This window comes from Elephantulus edwardii, unplaced genomic scaffold (genome assembly GCF_000299155.1).
Source record: "Elephantulus edwardii isolate Elephantulus edwardi_28Jun2011 unplaced genomic scaffold, EleEdw1.0 scaffold00010, whole genome shotgun sequence".
Lineage (NCBI taxonomy): Eukaryota > Metazoa > Chordata > Mammalia > Macroscelidea > Macroscelididae > Elephantulus > Elephantulus edwardii.
The window spans coordinates 5,623,683-5,641,803 of NW_006399760.1; the positions used below are offsets into that span (position 1 = coordinate 5,623,683).

General features: G+C 37.8%; 1 protein-coding gene across 1 annotated transcript in view; it reads right to left on the reverse strand.

The window, feature by feature from the left end:
• The window catches only part of LRP1B (low density lipoprotein receptor-related protein 1B), a 2,414,068-nt gene that overhangs the window by 937,785 nt on the left and 1,458,162 nt on the right, over nt 1–18,121 (reverse strand). The window contains exon 32 of the mRNA XM_006880809.1: nt 6,596–6,745. Within this exon, the coding sequence (XP_006880871.1) occupies nt 6,596–6,745 (150 nt within the window). The remainder of the gene's footprint in view (nt 1–6,595; nt 6,746–18,121) is intronic.

Below are 18,121 nucleotides of genomic sequence, written 5' to 3' on the forward strand. Positions count from 1 at the left end.
AAGGAAGGAAGGAAGGAAGGAAGGAAGGAAGGAAGGAAGGAAAGAAAGAAGAAAAGGAGGAGGAGGAGGAGGAGGTGGTGGTGGTTGTTTGCTGGCAGAGTCTATAGAGAGTTATGTAGCTATACCAGAGACTTTGGTGTTAATTCAGGTTCATTGGTGTCTCTGATGAAGAAAAAGCACAGTCTTTGTGCATTGTCATTTATAACCTCCAAAACCCAAAGGAGGATTCTATGAATCAGAACCCACTTGACAGCAACAAGTTTGAACATTTTTTATATAAATTAATAAGGAATCTTGGTCAGGCAGTGGCTGAGAGCTGAGGTACTAACTAATAGCAGTGTTGGGGAAGATGTACACACCAGTTATTGTGGGAAAAGTTGTGGGTAGTGGCATATATAAAAACATGTAAAGCCTTGGGAACTGAATGGGGCAGTCCTATGGGATGACTATGAGTCAAAATTAACTGACCAATGACAACTATGGATGGCTATATAATATAAATATATCCTCAAATAGAGTTTCTATAAATAACTAAAGATTCATTGCCAATTGAACTGGAACTAACTCAGAGCTGACCCTTTAGAGCATTTTCAGATACTGTAAATTGCTCAGGAGGAAATTGGTCCTTTTTCTCCCTCAGAGTTGCCAGTGGATAGAACTCATCAGAGACACCCCACTTTGGGTTTGCAGCACAATTGTTTATGTACCACACTATTAGAAATATTTCATAGTATCATTTTTAACAGCTATCCTGATTAGATTGTCATTTTGGTAATCACAAATACAACATTAATTATTTTTTCTAACTTATTATAGCCAAATGAGATTATGAAATTCTATTCAGAATTTCAGGGTGGTTACATAGGATAATAGACAAGATGAACAAGTATGTGTAGACAAGTTAGACCAATGACATACCAGATGGTTTTGTCAGGAGATATTTTTAGATAATTAACTTGATGTGCTAGAAACAGATTAATGCGTATAATAGAGCAAACAAGAGGCAGAAATATGAAAAACTGTTAGCCATTAATAAGACAAGTTAAAGCAATGAGTTGTGGGGCCTCGGAGATCCGCACCACAGTCTCTGAGAATATCAACATGAATTAGTTTTACATAGGCTAGAAAGAAAATATTCTATGTCCTTCTTTGGTGAGGAGCAATTCCTTCCCTATTTTGGACAAAGATAAGTGATGAAAAAGAAAAACACCAAACCAACAAAACAACAAAAACAAACCAAAAGCATAACAAACACCCATTCATCAAAAAGACTAATGAATCATAATAAAAACAAATCTCCTTAACCATTGGGATAATAGGGATAACACCCAATGTTGTGTTGTTGTATATTAGTTGCCATGAAATCAACTACAATTCAAAGTGACCCTATGAACAACAAATCTCAACCCTATCTTATTCTGTGCTTATCCTCATGATCTCTGATATACTTGAGCCCATTACTGCAGTCATGTTGTCAAACCATCTACTTTAGGGTTTTCCTCACTTATGTTAATCTCCACATTTCCAATCATAATTTCTCTTTCCAAGAAATAGACCATCCTAACAAAAAGCCCAAAGTGTGTGAAACAAAACTTCATCATCTTTGCCTCTAAGAATCATTCTGTTTGCACATTCTCTAAGATATATCTGTTTGTTCTTTTTGCAATCCATGTGATAATTAATACTCTTCTCCAACATCATAACTGAAAGACATTGATCCTTCTTCTGCCATTTTTGTTCATTATCCATCTCTCAAATGCATGCAGCTAATTGGAAAGACCATAATTTGAGTCTGGTGCTCCGTAGACTTTAAACTATTATTATCACTCTTCAGGACTTTGGATAGGTCTCTGACAGCAATGCTATGTGTGTCTTGATCTCCTGACTGCTGATATCAAAGATGCTGTTTGTGGATCAAGTAGGTAAAATTTTTGATAATTTAAATATTTTCTCCATCTATCAAGATGTTGCCTATTGCTCCAGTGATGAGCATATGTCTTTTCTTCATATAGTTGTAAATTATTTCATTTTATTTCAATCCACACTCAGTGTCCCTGACATTAACAACCACAAAATCAAAAGATGTGTCTCATTGGGGAAACAGGCTGCCAAGGACCTGTTTAAAGTGCTAAAGAACAAAGGTATCAATTTAAAGACTAACTTATGTCTTATATAAGTTTTGCTATTTTCATTGCTTTGTGTTTGTTTGCAAGTGGCAGAATGGACAAGAAAACTAAGGAAGAATTGATGCCTTTGAGTTGTGCTGGCAGAGTACTGACTATTTCATGGACAAACAAATCTATCTTATAGATAGTGCAACCCAAATATTTCTTAAAGGCAAGGAGAGTGAAAATTCCTCTTACATTATTTGGGCATGTCCTTGGAAAAAGACATCAGATTGGATAAAGTAGAGGGTCAATGAAAGAGAGGAAGACTCTCAGCTAGATCAACAAATTATTATAAAAATAAGCTTCAGTATGAAGAGATTGTGATGATGGTGTAGAACATGGTAAGGTTTTGTTGTTCATATGGTCTCAGTGTGTCATAATTGACTCAATGACACCTGTAATGTTAAGGGTTTACTCAAAATGGATTCCCTAGTCATTGACTTTGACTTTGCTATATGAATGGTCCAAAATATGTGAACATATTTATTAAATCAATGAACATAAGAGGGCATGTTAGTGTGTCCACAAAGGGATTCGTTAGTTGCATCATTAAATTGAGTGGATTCTGTGGCAGATTTGGAGAATTTCACCACCACTAAAGAAGAAGAGAATGTTGTGTTCAGAGATCCTTTGCCAGGCAGACCTATAGAAGAGCACTAGCAGCTGTAGCAGAGGGACAGAGACCCAAATTGAGACAGAGCTGAGACCAGAGAAATGCTAACTCACAGAAACTTTGGAAAATTTGTTGGAAGACTGCAGGGGAAAGCCATAATTGGCAGGATTTAGAGATTTGTAACATTGGTCTAGAACTGTACGGCTGAAGATGAGCACATTTCAGAAGCTGTCCTGAGTGAGTCAAGATATCTGGCTGCCAACTTGAATTACAGCCTTTTAACTTCCCTATTTGGTTCTATGTGGTCTCTGAGCTATTACACCAGATTTCAGACACAATAGAGCAGTAGGATTTGTGTTGGGCTTATTAAAAAGAAGAGTAAAACCTTGGGATAATTGGGATGGGAGTGTCAGAGACAGTGCGATTGGCACAGGACAGAGTGGAGTTTAGGGCTGTTGTACGTAGGGTCACTATGAGTTGCAGGCGACTTGACGGCACATAGCAACAACAACAACAAAACCTTGGGGGACATTCTTGAGCTCATGGATATTGGTTTTATGTTGTGAATGTTGTTGACAGGGATAGTTCCTCCTTGTGGAGTTTGTAAAAGTCAGATGTGGCCATCCTCATATGGCTTTGCTCTTTTTTTTCCTTTTAAATTTATTTTAATGAAAGTTTACAGAGATTTGCATATCCATTCAATAATCGTTGCAATTTTCTCCCTATCCTCCCTTCTACCCAATTCACACTTCTCTTCAAAAAGTAAAAAAAAAAAAAAATTAAAAAAAATTCATCTTTATTCAAAATCTCCCCTAAAGTCTATTCCACTATGCTATCTTTTTTCTGAACTCCTGTCATAACAATATCTAATCATTTATCCCTTTTAAACAGTTCTCTCCCTCATCTGTTTCAATGTAGTATACATTATTTATCCCATATATTTCATTCTCTACCCAACCCCTATGTCAGTCCTCTTTTATACCAGTGGCATTTTGCCATATTTATCTTTTTGTGACTGAGATGTTTCACTCAGCATAATGTCCTCTATGGTCATCTATTTTGTTAAATATTTCACGAGTTCCTTGTTTTTCAAAGCCACATAGTATTTGTGAACTCTTATTCACTGATGGGGGGAGTATAAAATGGTGCAACCACTATGGAAGGCTGTATGGCACTTTCTCTAAAAGTTGCAAATGAAATATCATTTAACCCAACAATTCCACTACTGGGCATATACCCTAAAGAAACCACAACTGTCAACCAAACAGATACATGCACACCTATGTTTATTTCAGCTTTGTTCACAATAGCAAAGAGTTGGAAGCAACCCATGTGTCCATCAACAAATGAATGGATAGAGAAGCTCTGGTATATTCACACAATAGAATACTATGTGGCTTTGCTCTTTTTTTTTTTTTATTTTACTTTATTTATTTAAAGAACATTTACAGAGATTTTGGATTTTCATTCATTCATTGTTGCACTTTTTTCTTTACTCCCTCCCCCCAGTTTGCTCCTCTCTTTGAAAAGCAGAAGATAAACTTCTTTGTTGGTTTTGCTCTTTTTATAGCACCTACCATCAACAATGGACCTTGTAATTTCATTCTCCACAAACCTAATAATCTTGACAAGAACTGGATGGTTTCAGGTTACCACTAATGACTTCTCTGAAAAGGATCACAATAGAGGTCTCTGAGAGAGTAGGACCTTATCTGCAGTAGCAACAATGTAAAAAAGTAAGTTATACTGCCAATTCAAAGGCTGTGTACTTCTATCATTATAAGTCTAGCAGCAATTACAAGAAAGAAAAAGTCCTAGACTCCTCATATTGTGATTTACAGTTTAAGAAAACGAAAGAGATCACTAGGCATCAAAAAGGGTTAAAGGGCAGTGAGTTGGTGTGTTGATAGAGTGGGGTCATTTTTACGGGTGGAATCCTTAAATCGATGGTTTTTAGTTTCTTTTTAACCTGGAACTAAATAACTCCAGGGACTCAAATTTCAGCTAAACAATAGAGAAATCTGTAGATGAGCAATTGCACCAAGATGGGATACACCCTAAGAACAGTTAATCATGCTAGATAAAATGGGTAGCATGTGTCTCGGGTGAAAACTCAGAAGGCAGGAAGAACAGAAGTGGAAAGAGTGCTGTTATAATGTAAGGATTATAAATGTCATGAAACAAAGTATATTCATTATAAACTTGAAAACTAATTTGCTCTATAAATTTTCACTCAAATTTTAGTGAAAGTAGAAAAAAAGAGAAAGGAAAAAAATATCTCTGAAGAATATCTAATCCACACTCACACTACCACAAGAGCCAAGACATTTAGTTTAGAATTAGCCATGTACAACAATATACTTTTCTTTCTCGTGTTCACCGTTATAGCATTTTTAAAGTTCAAATTAGCATTTTTCATAAAAACTCACATTTCAAAAATTGGCTTACAATATCAAGTAAGAAGATGATCAAGTAGAGGTTGATCATTTTTTTCAGAAAAGATTTATTTGCCTCTTAAAGTCTTATATATTTCACTTTTTCTAGAACCAATTTCATCCAGAAGTATTTTGTTGTTGCTGTTATGTGCCATCAAGTCGTTTCCGACTCATAGCGACCCTATGCACAACAGCTCTAAACCCTGCTCTATCCTGCTCCAACCACACCGCCCCTGACACACCCATCCCGATTACCCCAGTCACCGAATCAATCCATCTCATAGAGGGTCTTCCCCTCCTGCGCTGTCCCTCCACCCTCCCAAGCATGATGTCCCTCTCCAAGGACCCGTCCCTCCTGGCAACATGTCCAAAGTATGTCAGACGAAGCCCCAGAATCCTTGCCTCCAAGGAGCAGCTTGGTTTAATCCTCTCCAAGATGGATCTGTTTGTTTTCCTGGCAGTCCAGGGTACATTCAGTACCCTTCTCCAGCACCACAGCTCAAAAGCATCCACTCTCCTTCTGTCCTCCCTAGTCATTGTCCAACTCTCTGATGCATAACAAGCGATTGCAAATACCATGACCTGTATCAGGCGCACCTTAGTCTCCAGAGAGACACTGTTGCTCCTGAGTACGTTTAAGAGGTCCCTAACGGCAGACTTATTACAAAACGGCAGAAGTATTACAAAAATAAATTTCAAATTAGTAAAATCTTTTCTTACATCTAAATGTAGGCAGTAATTATTTTTAGGAGAGTACTTCAACTATTGGTTACATGCAAGCTGTTGTCTTTCTGTCTAGGATTACCAGTGTAGTTTACACTATCCTTCATAAGCAAAGATAAACCAGATTTTATCTTATATGGACTAGTAATAAGAAGTTGCTCTGTAACACTGAAGACATGCACTTCCAGCTGTTCCACAGGAGAAGGATGGGAATTCTCCTCCAATGTGATTTACTACTTCTGAAAACTTGCTGGAGGTTAGCTATTAATAGATACTGAGTCACTGGCATGCAACAATAACAATCCCTTATATTCAGAGATGAGTCAGATTTTATTTTAATATAATAAACATACAAGATTCTTCCACTTTAGAGTACTGCTGTAGAACATACAAAATAACTAAAATAATGCAAGTCACAGTAAGGAAAAAATCAATAACTGTAAATGAACTGCTTTGTAAACAGCTTTATGTTTCTGAACTAAAAAATCTTACCATTCCGTTTGCTAAAATTAAGCAAAACTCATAGAGATGTACTATTTAAATGTGCTTCTGTTATTAATGGAGCAGTAAATTTTATAAACTTTAATCAAGTCATACATAATTAATCAACCTGTAATCAATAGTTAGCAAACCAGTTATAGAAGCATTATACTTACCCATGATGCTTAGGGCTGTAGCTTTTGTTAATTCTTCTTTCATTGACTCTATTACTTCTAAATTACCACCATCCAGGTTGCATCTATTTATGGTTCCATTTCCTGAACTAATCCAATATAGTTTATTTTCCATGTAGTCTATTGATAGACCTGTAATTAAATGATACAACTTAAACATAATGATAGCCACATAAATGATATTCACCTAGTGTGATTAGATTTGAGGAAGGTGGAAAATTAAAATGCAAATTCAGAGGGTGTTTTTTTCCTTAAAATTGAAATATGACCAATAGGAAAATATGCATATAATGTTTTCAGTGATTGAAAAATATTATGATTTAGAGGTATTTACTATTATCTCTATTGATAATATTAGAGCTCTAGTGGCCTAGTGGTATGAAGCTGTACTGCAAGCCCCAAGGCACACAGTTTGAATCCATCAGCTCTCAGGGAGAAAGATAGGCAATTTCCTCCCCTGTGATTGTCTTTCAAAACTTGCGGGAGGGTCAGCTATGGGTCAATTCCAATTAGAAGGTAGCAACAACATTATCTCTGTTGATAATATTCTTGTGCCTTGAGAGAGATAATGAATAATTTTACTGATAAATTGAAGTAAGGTCACTGCTAATTTGTTGAAAGTCCAGGAATTATAATGATGTTTTTCTAATACTTAACTGAGTACCAACCCACTTCATTATAACATTCTACACAGGACATTTTAGTGTGCAATGATTTACATAGATCTCACTGCTAAGATGTTTAATTCCTCCTCATTTTCTATAAAATTTATTTCAGGCCCATGTACTTTTTGTTGTCATTGAGAATATGCATAGTAAATATATATCAATTCAATAAGAATTTCTACACGTATAATTCAGTGACATTAACAGATTCTTCCAGTTGCACAATCATTCTTACCTATATTTTCAAGTGGTTTCTACTTTAATAACATACGCTTATTTTAATGTCGCACAGTTCAAAATTGGGAAGGGTGTATGCCAGAGATGTGTCTTATCTCCATACCTTTTCAACCTGTATGCAGAGCAGATTATCCGAGAGGCTGGGCTCTATGAAGAAAAGTGTGGCATCAGGATTGGTGGAAGATCTATTAACAATCTGCGTTATAAAGATGATACAACCCTGTTTGCCAAAACTGAGGAGGACCTCATGCACTTGCTGCAGAGGGTCAAGGACTACAGCCTTCAGTATGGACTGAGGCTCAATGTCCAGAAGACAAAGATTCTCACCACTGAACCAATTGGTAGCATCAGGATGGATGGCGAAGAGATTGAGATTGTTCACAGCTTCAGTTTGCTTGGCCACACGGTCAACACTCTTGGCACCAGCAGCCAGAAAATTTAAAAAAAAAATGTATTGCAATGGGAAAGTCTGCTGTTAGAGACCTCTCTAAAGTACTCAAGAGCAACAGTGTCTCTCTGGAGACTAGGTGCACCTGATACAGGCCATGGTCTTTGCAATCACTTGTTATGCATCAGAGAGTTGGACAATGAATAGGAAGGACAGAAGAATTGATGCCTTTGAGCTGTGGTGCTGAATGTACTGAATGTACCCTGGACTGCCAAGAAAATCAACAGATTCATCCTGGAGAGGGTTAAACCATACTACTCCTTGGAGGCAAGGATTCTGGGACTTCGTCTGACATATTTTGGACATGTTGTAAGAAGAGACAGGTCTTTGGAGAGGGATATCATGCTTGGGAGGGTGGAGGGACAGCGCAGGACGGGAAGACTCTATATGAGGTGGATTGATTCAGTGACTGGGGTAATCAGGATGGGTTTGTCAGAGGCAATGTGATTGGCACAGGATAGAGCAGGGGTTAGGGCTGTTGTACATAGGGGTCGCTATGACTTGAGGGCACATAACAACAACAAAAACAAGTTATCTAGCTAAGTTTTTCAACCAAGGTTATCAATTCAATCCCCTGTCTTATAAAAGCACCATTTTCAAGGCAGACACTATTTACTATTTAAACTAAATTTTATTTGGTTTTGAGTAGAATTCATGAGATAGTTTTCTTTTATAGATTAGAACAGGGTTATGGTAAGGATTTTAGCTAAACTACACAGTTTGAAGTCACCAGCTGTTCCATGTGAGAAAGACAGACAATTTCAGTGCAATTTAGTAACTTTTAAAATCCTCTGGAGTGTCTGCTATGAGTCATTTCAGAATCATAACAATAACATAGCTTCAGAGCTTTCTCAGCTTCTGAGGCTCCAGAAAGTCTAGAGTTCATGATAATTCTAAACTCTGTTCTACATAGTACCTTTCATTAAAACATTCAATAATGATGGCTGATACCATGTCCTTACAAAGTCAGGGCCAAAAGCATCTATTCATTTGGACAACTGGTCACCCACTCCATTTCATTTTCCTACTTCCCTAACGTGTGTGCAAACAGGGACCAATTGTTGTACCTCAAAAGGCTGCTTGCTTTTGTTTAAACCCAAAACCCTATGCTGAAGGAGGAACAGAGACATTGAACAGGTATGTTGTTAGACCAATTAATTGCTGTGTCCCACAAAATCATGACCCTAGATTTCTAAACCACCATTCATATGTCATTTGTTTGTATTTTGGGTTGCTTGCACATCTTGCTGTTATGTTACCAACTTTTCTACTGATACTTTAATTATCAGCAAGGTCACCATATATGGATTTGTTTCAGAGAAACTTTCACATTAAGACACGCTTTCTGACTTGATGATCTAGTATGAAAAAAAATTAGTGACTGGAAATCTTAAGAATGATACCAGAACATTTTCAGACACAGAGACTAACTGTCATGCAGGAAAAAAATCAACACACAACTGAGGAAGTAAAGTGAATGAAGACCTCCATTTGTTATTATGACCTTAACCCAAATAAGAAAGCCAGCTGTAAATATTCATTAATAATTAGAATGTGGTATGTATAAGATACATTGATATTACATGCAAGCAAGATTCTGCTGAAGATTATCGAAAAACAACTGAAACAACATTTAACAGAGAACTGTCTGAAATGCACGCTGAATTTAGAAGAGACAATGTCACTAGGGATGTTATAGCTAATGTCAGACAGATTTTGGCTAAAAGTGGATAGTACCAGAGGAATGTCTATATGTGCTTTATTGACAATGAAAAGGAATTTGACTGTGAATCACAAAAAACTGTGGCTAACTATGAGAAGGAAGGGAATTCCATAACACTTGATTGTGAATATGTGAAACCTATACTTGGACTAGGAGGCAGCTGTCAGAACAGAGCAAGGAAACACTTCATGGTTCAAAAGTGGGAAGGGCATGAATCAAGGATGTGTCCTATCTTCAGATCCTTTGAATTTATATATGGAACAGATTATCTGGGAGGCTGGGCACTATGAGGAGAAGTGTGGCATTAGTATTGGAGGTAGACTCATCAACAATCTGAGTTATGCAGATTACACAACCCTGCTTGATGAAACTGAGGAGGACATGAAGCACTTGCTGCAGAAGGTCAAGGACTGCAGCCTTCAATATAGATTGTAGCTCAACATGCAGAAAACAAAGATTCTCACCCCTGGGCCTATTGGTAGTATCATAATAGATGATGAAGGATTGAGATCGTTGATAGCTTCAATTTGCTTGGATCTATAATCAACACTCTCAGTATCAGCAGCCAGGAAATTAAAAGGCAGATTGCATTCAGAAAGTCTGCTATCAGAGACCTCTCCAAAATACTGAAGAGCAACAAATTCAGTCTGGAGATTGATGTGTGCCTGATATAAACAATGATCTTTGCAATTATTGCTATGCATCAGAGAGCTGGACAATGGCCAGTGATGATAGAAGGAGAATTGATGCCTTTGAACTTTGGTGCTGGAGAAGAGTACAGAATATACTATGGACTACTAGGAGAACAAACAATTTCTTCCTGGAGAGGGTGAATTCAGGCTCCTTGGAGGCAAGGATTCTAAAGCTTTGTCTGGCTACTCTGGATATGTTACAAGGCGGGGTCCATCCTTGGAGAAGAACATCATACTTGGGAGGGTGGAGGGACAGTGCAGAAAAGCAAGACCCTTGATGAGATGGATTGAATCATTCACTGAAGTAATGGGGATAGGTGTGTCAGGGACAGTAAGATTGGCAAAGAATGGAGCAGGGTTGGGACTATTGTACATAGGGTCATTATAAGTTGTAGGCAACTTGGCGGCACATAACAACAACAATATTTATGAGATATGACTCTAGGAAAATTATAGGTGGTAAACAACAAAATCAAACACATTAATATCAACCTTGGAACTAAGAGAGTTGCTATGAGAAATGCTGGAATGGGAGAGACACTGGATTGGGAGTGAGCCACCTGGAGTGAGCTGCTGGGAGCAAGCAGGACAGGTGGAATTTGAGTGAGGTACTATGTGGGGTTCACTGCTGTTTGGACCACGTGGGACCTCTTAAGTTCAAACAAACAGAGTGCGACAACAGGTACTTGAGGGAGGTGGCAGACCCGATTTTCTAAGGGAAAACCAAGGTTTCCTGGTTTGTTTGGTTTTTTTCCAAGTCCCCACGCATTCTCCCCACCTCTGTGAGACTCTGTATGCATGCCTGCCATTTATGCCATTCTGCATGCATTCCTGCCCTGTGCTTGGGTCTCCATGCTCTGACTTGCATCTCCTCCCTTCCAGTCAACTAATTGACTTTAGTTAGGAGCACCTGGAACTGGCCTAGCTGCAACAGTTTTCTGACAGAAGAAATTGAACTGAGGCAAATCTTCCCTTGGGTAAGAAATTCAAAGAGAAACACAGGCAAGATAGGTGTTTGGTCCTCTTCTGGAACAGTGCCTTGAGACCAAGAATCTACTATCACCTCAGGCATAAAAAACTCTACCACAGCAATGTCACAAAAGAAGCAGGATACCTTTTCCCCCTACAGAAGCCCAAAGCAAGATGCCACTCCCAAAAATTGACAGAGTTTCAATAGATTTCCTGAAGCCAGAAAGTCTGACGGAACTTTCTGGCACAGAATTTAAAAGAACCGTGATTGAATATCCTCATTGGGGCAAGGAAAAACTTGATAAATTAATAAACAAATTAATAAATAAAACAAATTAATAAATTTGTTCAGAGGGTTGTAGGCCCAAATACCTGGTGGGGTTGTAAACCTAACGCCTTTGAGCAGACATCCACTCTTGAAGACAAAGCAAAATATGTGCTAAAAAGAGCTACTGTAGGAAAATCAAAAGGGATAAACTTGCTTTGCATTTCTCAAGCTGAAGGAAAAGAAGAACAAATTCAAGCCTTGAATTCTAATTGAATTCTGATTCTAATCTAAGGATGCTATGGGCAGAATTTTGAATTACCCAAGAAGTATAAAAGAAGAAAGGAGTTCACAGAGGAGTCACTATACTAAGAAGAATTGGGTGACAAAAAAATTATTTCATGTAAGAACAAATGATAAAGAGATAATGGTGATGAAATAGAAAGTCCAAGTTGCTTTGAAGGAATTGGCAAAAACAAGGACACAGGAATTGATGGAAACAAATTAACATATTTCAACAAACAGATGTATCACCAGCTTCTGCCAATTAATCAGACAATTGCCTGGCCAAATGATTGCAAGAGACCCATGCTCTGTTGTTATTGTTATATACCAATGAGTCACCTACAACTCATAGTGACCCTATGTACAAAAACTTTGAATCCTGCTCTATCTTGTGCCAATCTCATTGTCTCCAACAAACCTACCTCCATTACCCTAGTCACTGAATCAATCTACCTCATTGAGAGTCTTCCTCTCCTGTGCTATTCCTCTACCCTCCCAAGCCTCAGAATCCTTGACTCCAGGGAGCAACCTCGTTTAACCCTCTCTAGGATGAACCTGTTCATTTACTTAGCAGTCCATGGTATATTCAATAATCTTCTCCAACACCATAGCTCAAAGACTTCAATAGTCCTTCTACTCTTCCTAGTCATTGTCCAGCTCTCTGATACACAGCAAATGATTGCAAAGATCATGGCCTGTATCAGGCACAATTTAGTCTCCAGAGTGACATTATTGCTCTCTTCCTATCACAATGTGACTTTTAATATCCTGGCTGTTAGTGTCAAGAGTGTTGACTGTGGAGCCAAGCACACTAAAGCTGTTAACAATCTCAATCTCTTTATCATCCATCTTGATGCTGCCAATTGGTCCAGTGGTGAAAATCTTTGTCTTCTTGATAATGAACCTCAATCCATATTGAAGGCTACAGTCCTTGACCTTCTGCAGCAAGCACTTCAGGTTCTCCTCAGTTTCAACAAGCAGGGTTGTGTCACCCACAAAAAAACAGATTGTTGATACATACTTATTCATTAAAAATATTAAAAGTGATTCAACAGACTTGAAATTTTTAAACAATATCACTAATATCCCATGCAAGCAAAATTTTGCTGAAGATTATAAAAAAAAAACAACAACCCCAAAACAATTGGAAGAGTACGTTGACCAAAAAACTGCCAGAAGTGCAACCTGGATAGAGAAAGAGCCATGACATCATTGCCAATGTAATACGGATCTTGTCTGAAAGCAGAGAGTACCAGAGAAATATCTACATATGTTTCATTGATGATGCAAAGGCACTTGACTGTGTGCACCAGAACAAATTGTGGCAAATCTCGAGGTGAATGGGAATCCAAGAACAACTAATTGTGCTCATGCCAAAGCTGTTGGACCAGGAAGCAGTTGTAAGAACAAAGCAAGGAAACACTGCATAGTTCAAATCAGGAAAGGAGTGTGTCAGGGAGGTATCCTGTCTCCATACCTTTCAATCTATATGCAGAACAAGTAATTCGGAGGTTGTGCTTTATAAGGAGAATTGTGGGACTTTTACCAACAACCTGCATTATGCAAAATGATACAACTTTGCTTGCTGAAAACAGGGAAAGACCTGAAGTATTTACTGAAGTAGGTCAGAACTTCAGCCTCCAATATTGGTTGAAGCTCAACAGCAAGGAAACAAAGATTTTCACCACAGGAGCAATTAGTTAGTTGCACCATAATAGATGATAAAGAGATTGAGATTGTTAACAATTTCAGAGTGCTTTGTTCTAGAATCAACACTCGTGGTACCAGTAGATAAAAAATCAAAAGATGAATTGCTCTCAGGGACCTTTCTAGAGTTCTCAAGCTCAAAGAAGTCAGTCTTTATAGACTAAGGTGTGCCTAAGTCAGGCCATGATCTTCATAATTATTTGCTATGCATCTGAAAGCTGGACAATGACTAAGGATGAGAGAAGAAAAACTGACGATGTTCCATTGTGATGAAAGCAAAGAGTATGGAACATACCATGCATGGGCTGCCAAGAGAAAAAAACAGGTCTATCCTGGAGAAGGGGGAGCCAAGTTGCTCCCTGGAGAAAAGGATTCTGAAGCTCTGCCTCACGTAATTTGGGCATGTTGCCAGGAAGGATCAATCTTTGGAGAAGAACTTCATGCTTGGAAGGGTGGAGGGTAGTGCAGAAGAGAAATATTCTGGATGACATGGATTTATGCTGTAACTGGGGTAAAGGGAGTAGGTATGTTGGAGAGAATGAGACCAACTCAAGATAGGGCTGAGCAAATTGTGCAAATTGTCCCTATGAAGTGCAGGCAACTCAATGACACTCAATAACAACAACATACTTTATGAATGTGTCCTATCTCCATACCTTTTCAACCTGCATGCAGAACAGATTATCCAAGAGGATGGGCTCTATGAAGAGAGGTGTGGCATCAAGACTGGTGGAAGATTTATTAATAATCTGCGTTATGCAGACGACACAACCCTGCTTACTGAAATTCAGGAGGATCTGAAATGCTTGCTGCAGAGGGTCAAGGACTGCAGCCTTCAGTATGAATTGAGGCTCAGTGTCAAGAAGACAAAGATTCTCACCAATGGCAGCATCAGGATGAATGGTGAAGAGATTGAGATTGTTAACAACTTTAGTCTGCTTGGCTCTACCGTCAACATTCTTGGCACCAGTAGCCAGGAATTCAAAAAACATATTGCAGTGGGAAAGTCTGCTGTTAGGGATCTCTTCAAAGTACTGAAGAGCAATGATATCACTCTGGAGACTAAGGTGAATCTGATACAGGCCATGGTCTTTGCAATCACTTGTTGTGGATCAGAGAGTTGGACAATGACTAGGAAGGATAGAAGGAGAATTGATGCCTTTGAGCTGTAGTGCTGGAGAAGAGTATTGAATGTACCATGGACTGCCAAGAAAACAAATTAATTCATCCTGGAGAGGGTAAAACTGGGCTGCTCCTTGGAGGGAAGGATTCTGGGGCTTTGTCTAACATACTTTGGACATGTTGTAAGGAGGGAGAGGTCTTTGGAGTGGGACATCATGCTTGGGAGGCTGGAGGGATGGTGCAAGAGGGGAAGATCCTCTATGAGGTGGATTGATTCAGTGACTGGGGTAATCAGGCTGGGAATGTCAGAGGCAGTGTGATTGGCACAGGATAGAACAGGGTTTAGGGCTGTTGTACATAGGGTCGCTATGAGTCACAAGGGACTTGATGGTATATAACAACAACAACAACACTTTATTATAAAGTAATAGTAATATAGTAACGTATTTTGCTAACAGAATTTTAGAAGTTTCAACAGAAAGCACATTACATAATAATAAACATTTTGGACATATTTTGATCAGATTTATGTTATTATAAAAATGAATTATTAATTTAAATCTGGAAAAATAATATATTTATTTTATAGGGATATTCAGTTTTTTCTTCTAAGAAAAATTCTGAACATATATAAAGATGCACCTTATGGTACTTTCATGAATATTCTCCATAATAAATACTTGTTTGTTATTGTTGCTAGATGCCATCGAGCCGAGTATGACTTTTATAGAAACCCTATGTAAAGCAGATCTGAAACCTGTCATATCCTGTGCCATCCTCACAATCTGTAACATACACAAGCCCATAACTGCATCATTGTATCAATCCATCAGTTTGAATGTTTTACTCTTTTTCACTGACTAAAGATGTGAGTTATTTATTCTACAAGGAATAACACCACCTAGCAACGTGCTCAGATTATGTGAGACAAAGCTTTATCACCTTTTCTTCCAAAGAGAACTGGGGCTGCATTTTCTTAATGATTTAACTATTTTTTTTCTTTTGGAAATTCGTGGGCTATTCAGTCTCCAACTCCACAACTCAAAGGCATAACAAGTGATTGAAAAGGTCGTGGCATGAATCAGACCCACCTTACCCCTCAAACTGACAGTATTGCTTCCAATACTTTGGACAGGTCCCCGACTGTAGACTTTTCAGGTGCAATGTATCTCCTGATCTTCTGAGCACTAGTACCAAGGGTGTTGATTCTGGATCGAAGTAAGGCAATGTCTTTGACAGTTTGAATGTTTTCCATCTGTTACAACATGATGTTACCTATCAATCCAGTAGTCATGATTTTGAGGTGGAATTCATAATGACAAATAATGATTATTTCTTGTTGCTGTTGTTAGTAACTGCCGTAGAGTTGTAGGTGACTCATAGCAACTCTATGAACAAAAGACCTGAACATTTGTGTAACTTTCATCGTTTCTCCAAGTTCATACAATTTCCAGAGGCAAGCTATTTTGGAAGTGGATGCCACTCCTGCTTCCAAGCTTGTTTTAATCTAAGATCTTCACCAAACACCATGGGTAACCATTATAACATTTGACACTTCAGTGTCACGATATTGATTTAGGTAATTTTAATTTTCAGAAGAAATGTTTATTTTATCTTCTTAGATGAGTGACTAAAACACTTAGTTCAATCCTTAGTCAATAATAACTATGTAATTATTGAAATATGATTACAATATGACACCTTTTTGGACAACTTTTTGTCCAGTTTCCACAAAGGATTGAGTTTTATATATTATTATTGAGAATGCCTTTTTAAAAATGCACTTCACCCATTCGTCTAGGTTTTGAAAATGTATCTCTTTGTCAAACCAAACCATCAGAGATCCGTTTGCATCTTGAAATTGCTGAGCTTTTGTCTCTCTTTGATTCAACTGCTGAAGCAAGCTTTGGCATTATGCCATTAGCTTACACAAGAGGTGTTTTAAGCAGCAATAGAACACTCACTGTTACACATGCTGAAATTATAAGTCTGAGTGGAGTATATCAGACAGTAACCTCTTTATATCAGATACCACTGAAGACATTTTCTTCGGGATTCAGTGCTAGAAAACACATTTAAAAAATGCAAACTTGTATTTGCTCAGATTTCTATCATGGCTTAGATGATCACTTGTAAGGAAAAGGAAGTGTCAAATTTATGATCATTCCAACCAATTTATAAAGAAATTGAATTTATAATACTAACTTTATTTCTAGTGTCATTTTATTAGTCTGCTGTGTTTTCCTATCTTGATTTTAAAATAAATATTTTTGTATTCTTGCTTTGATGTCAATTCATTTTTTGGTTGTATTTTAATACAATACATTTAAGCACAACAGAATAGCCCAGAAAATAGCAATATTTCATTCTCTTGTCCACAGATGGGTCTTAAAGGTATATCTAACAATACTTAGGATCTAAAAATATTGTTGTTATGGGTCATTAAGTTGCTCATGACTCATAATGATCCTATCTATGTACAATAGCTCTGAATCCTGCCCTGTTCTGATCCAGTCTTACTAATTCTGACACATCAACCCCGATTGCCCCAGTAACTTTATCAATCTATCTTATCCAGAGTCTTCCTCTCCTGCTCTCTATCTCCACCTTTCGAAGCATGAAGTCTTTTTCCAAGGACTAGTTCTTCCCAGCCACATGCCCAAATTATGTGAGATGGAGCTGCAGAATTCTTGCCTCCAAGGAGAAACCTGGTTTCACCCTTTCCAGGAAAGACTTGTTTGTTCTCTTAGCAGTTCATGTTATGTTCAATACCTTTCCCCAGGACCACAACTCAAATGAATTATTTGTCATGTTTAGTCATTGTCCAGCTCTCTGATGCAAGTATTGTGAAGACCATGAGCTGGTTCAGGTGCACCTTAAAATCTAGATTAACATCATCACTCTTTAGCACTTTGTAGAGGTACTTGCTTCCCCAGTGCAATTTGTCTTTTGATTTTCTGACTGTTGGTGACAAGTGCATTGCTTGTGGAACTCAGCAAGCTAAAATTATTAACAATCTCAATCTTATCTCCATCTATCATGGTGCTTCCAATAGGCCCAATGGTGAGAAAATTTATTTTCTAGATTTGAAACTGCAATCTATATTTGAAGACTACAGTCCTTAACGTTCCACAGTTTTTGTAAGCAAGGTTATATCATCTACAAAACAGAAGTTGTTGATGAGTCTTCTTCCAATTCTGATGCCACACTCCTGTTCATAAAGCTTCACCTCTCAAATGATCTGTTCTGCATACAGACTGAAAAGATATGAAGACAGGAAATAACCCTGACACATTCCCTTCTTAATTCTGACCATGACAACATGTTTCTTTTCTCTGTTCTTTTTTTAAAAATTTATTTATTTATTTATTTATTTATTTATTTTTCATTTCAAT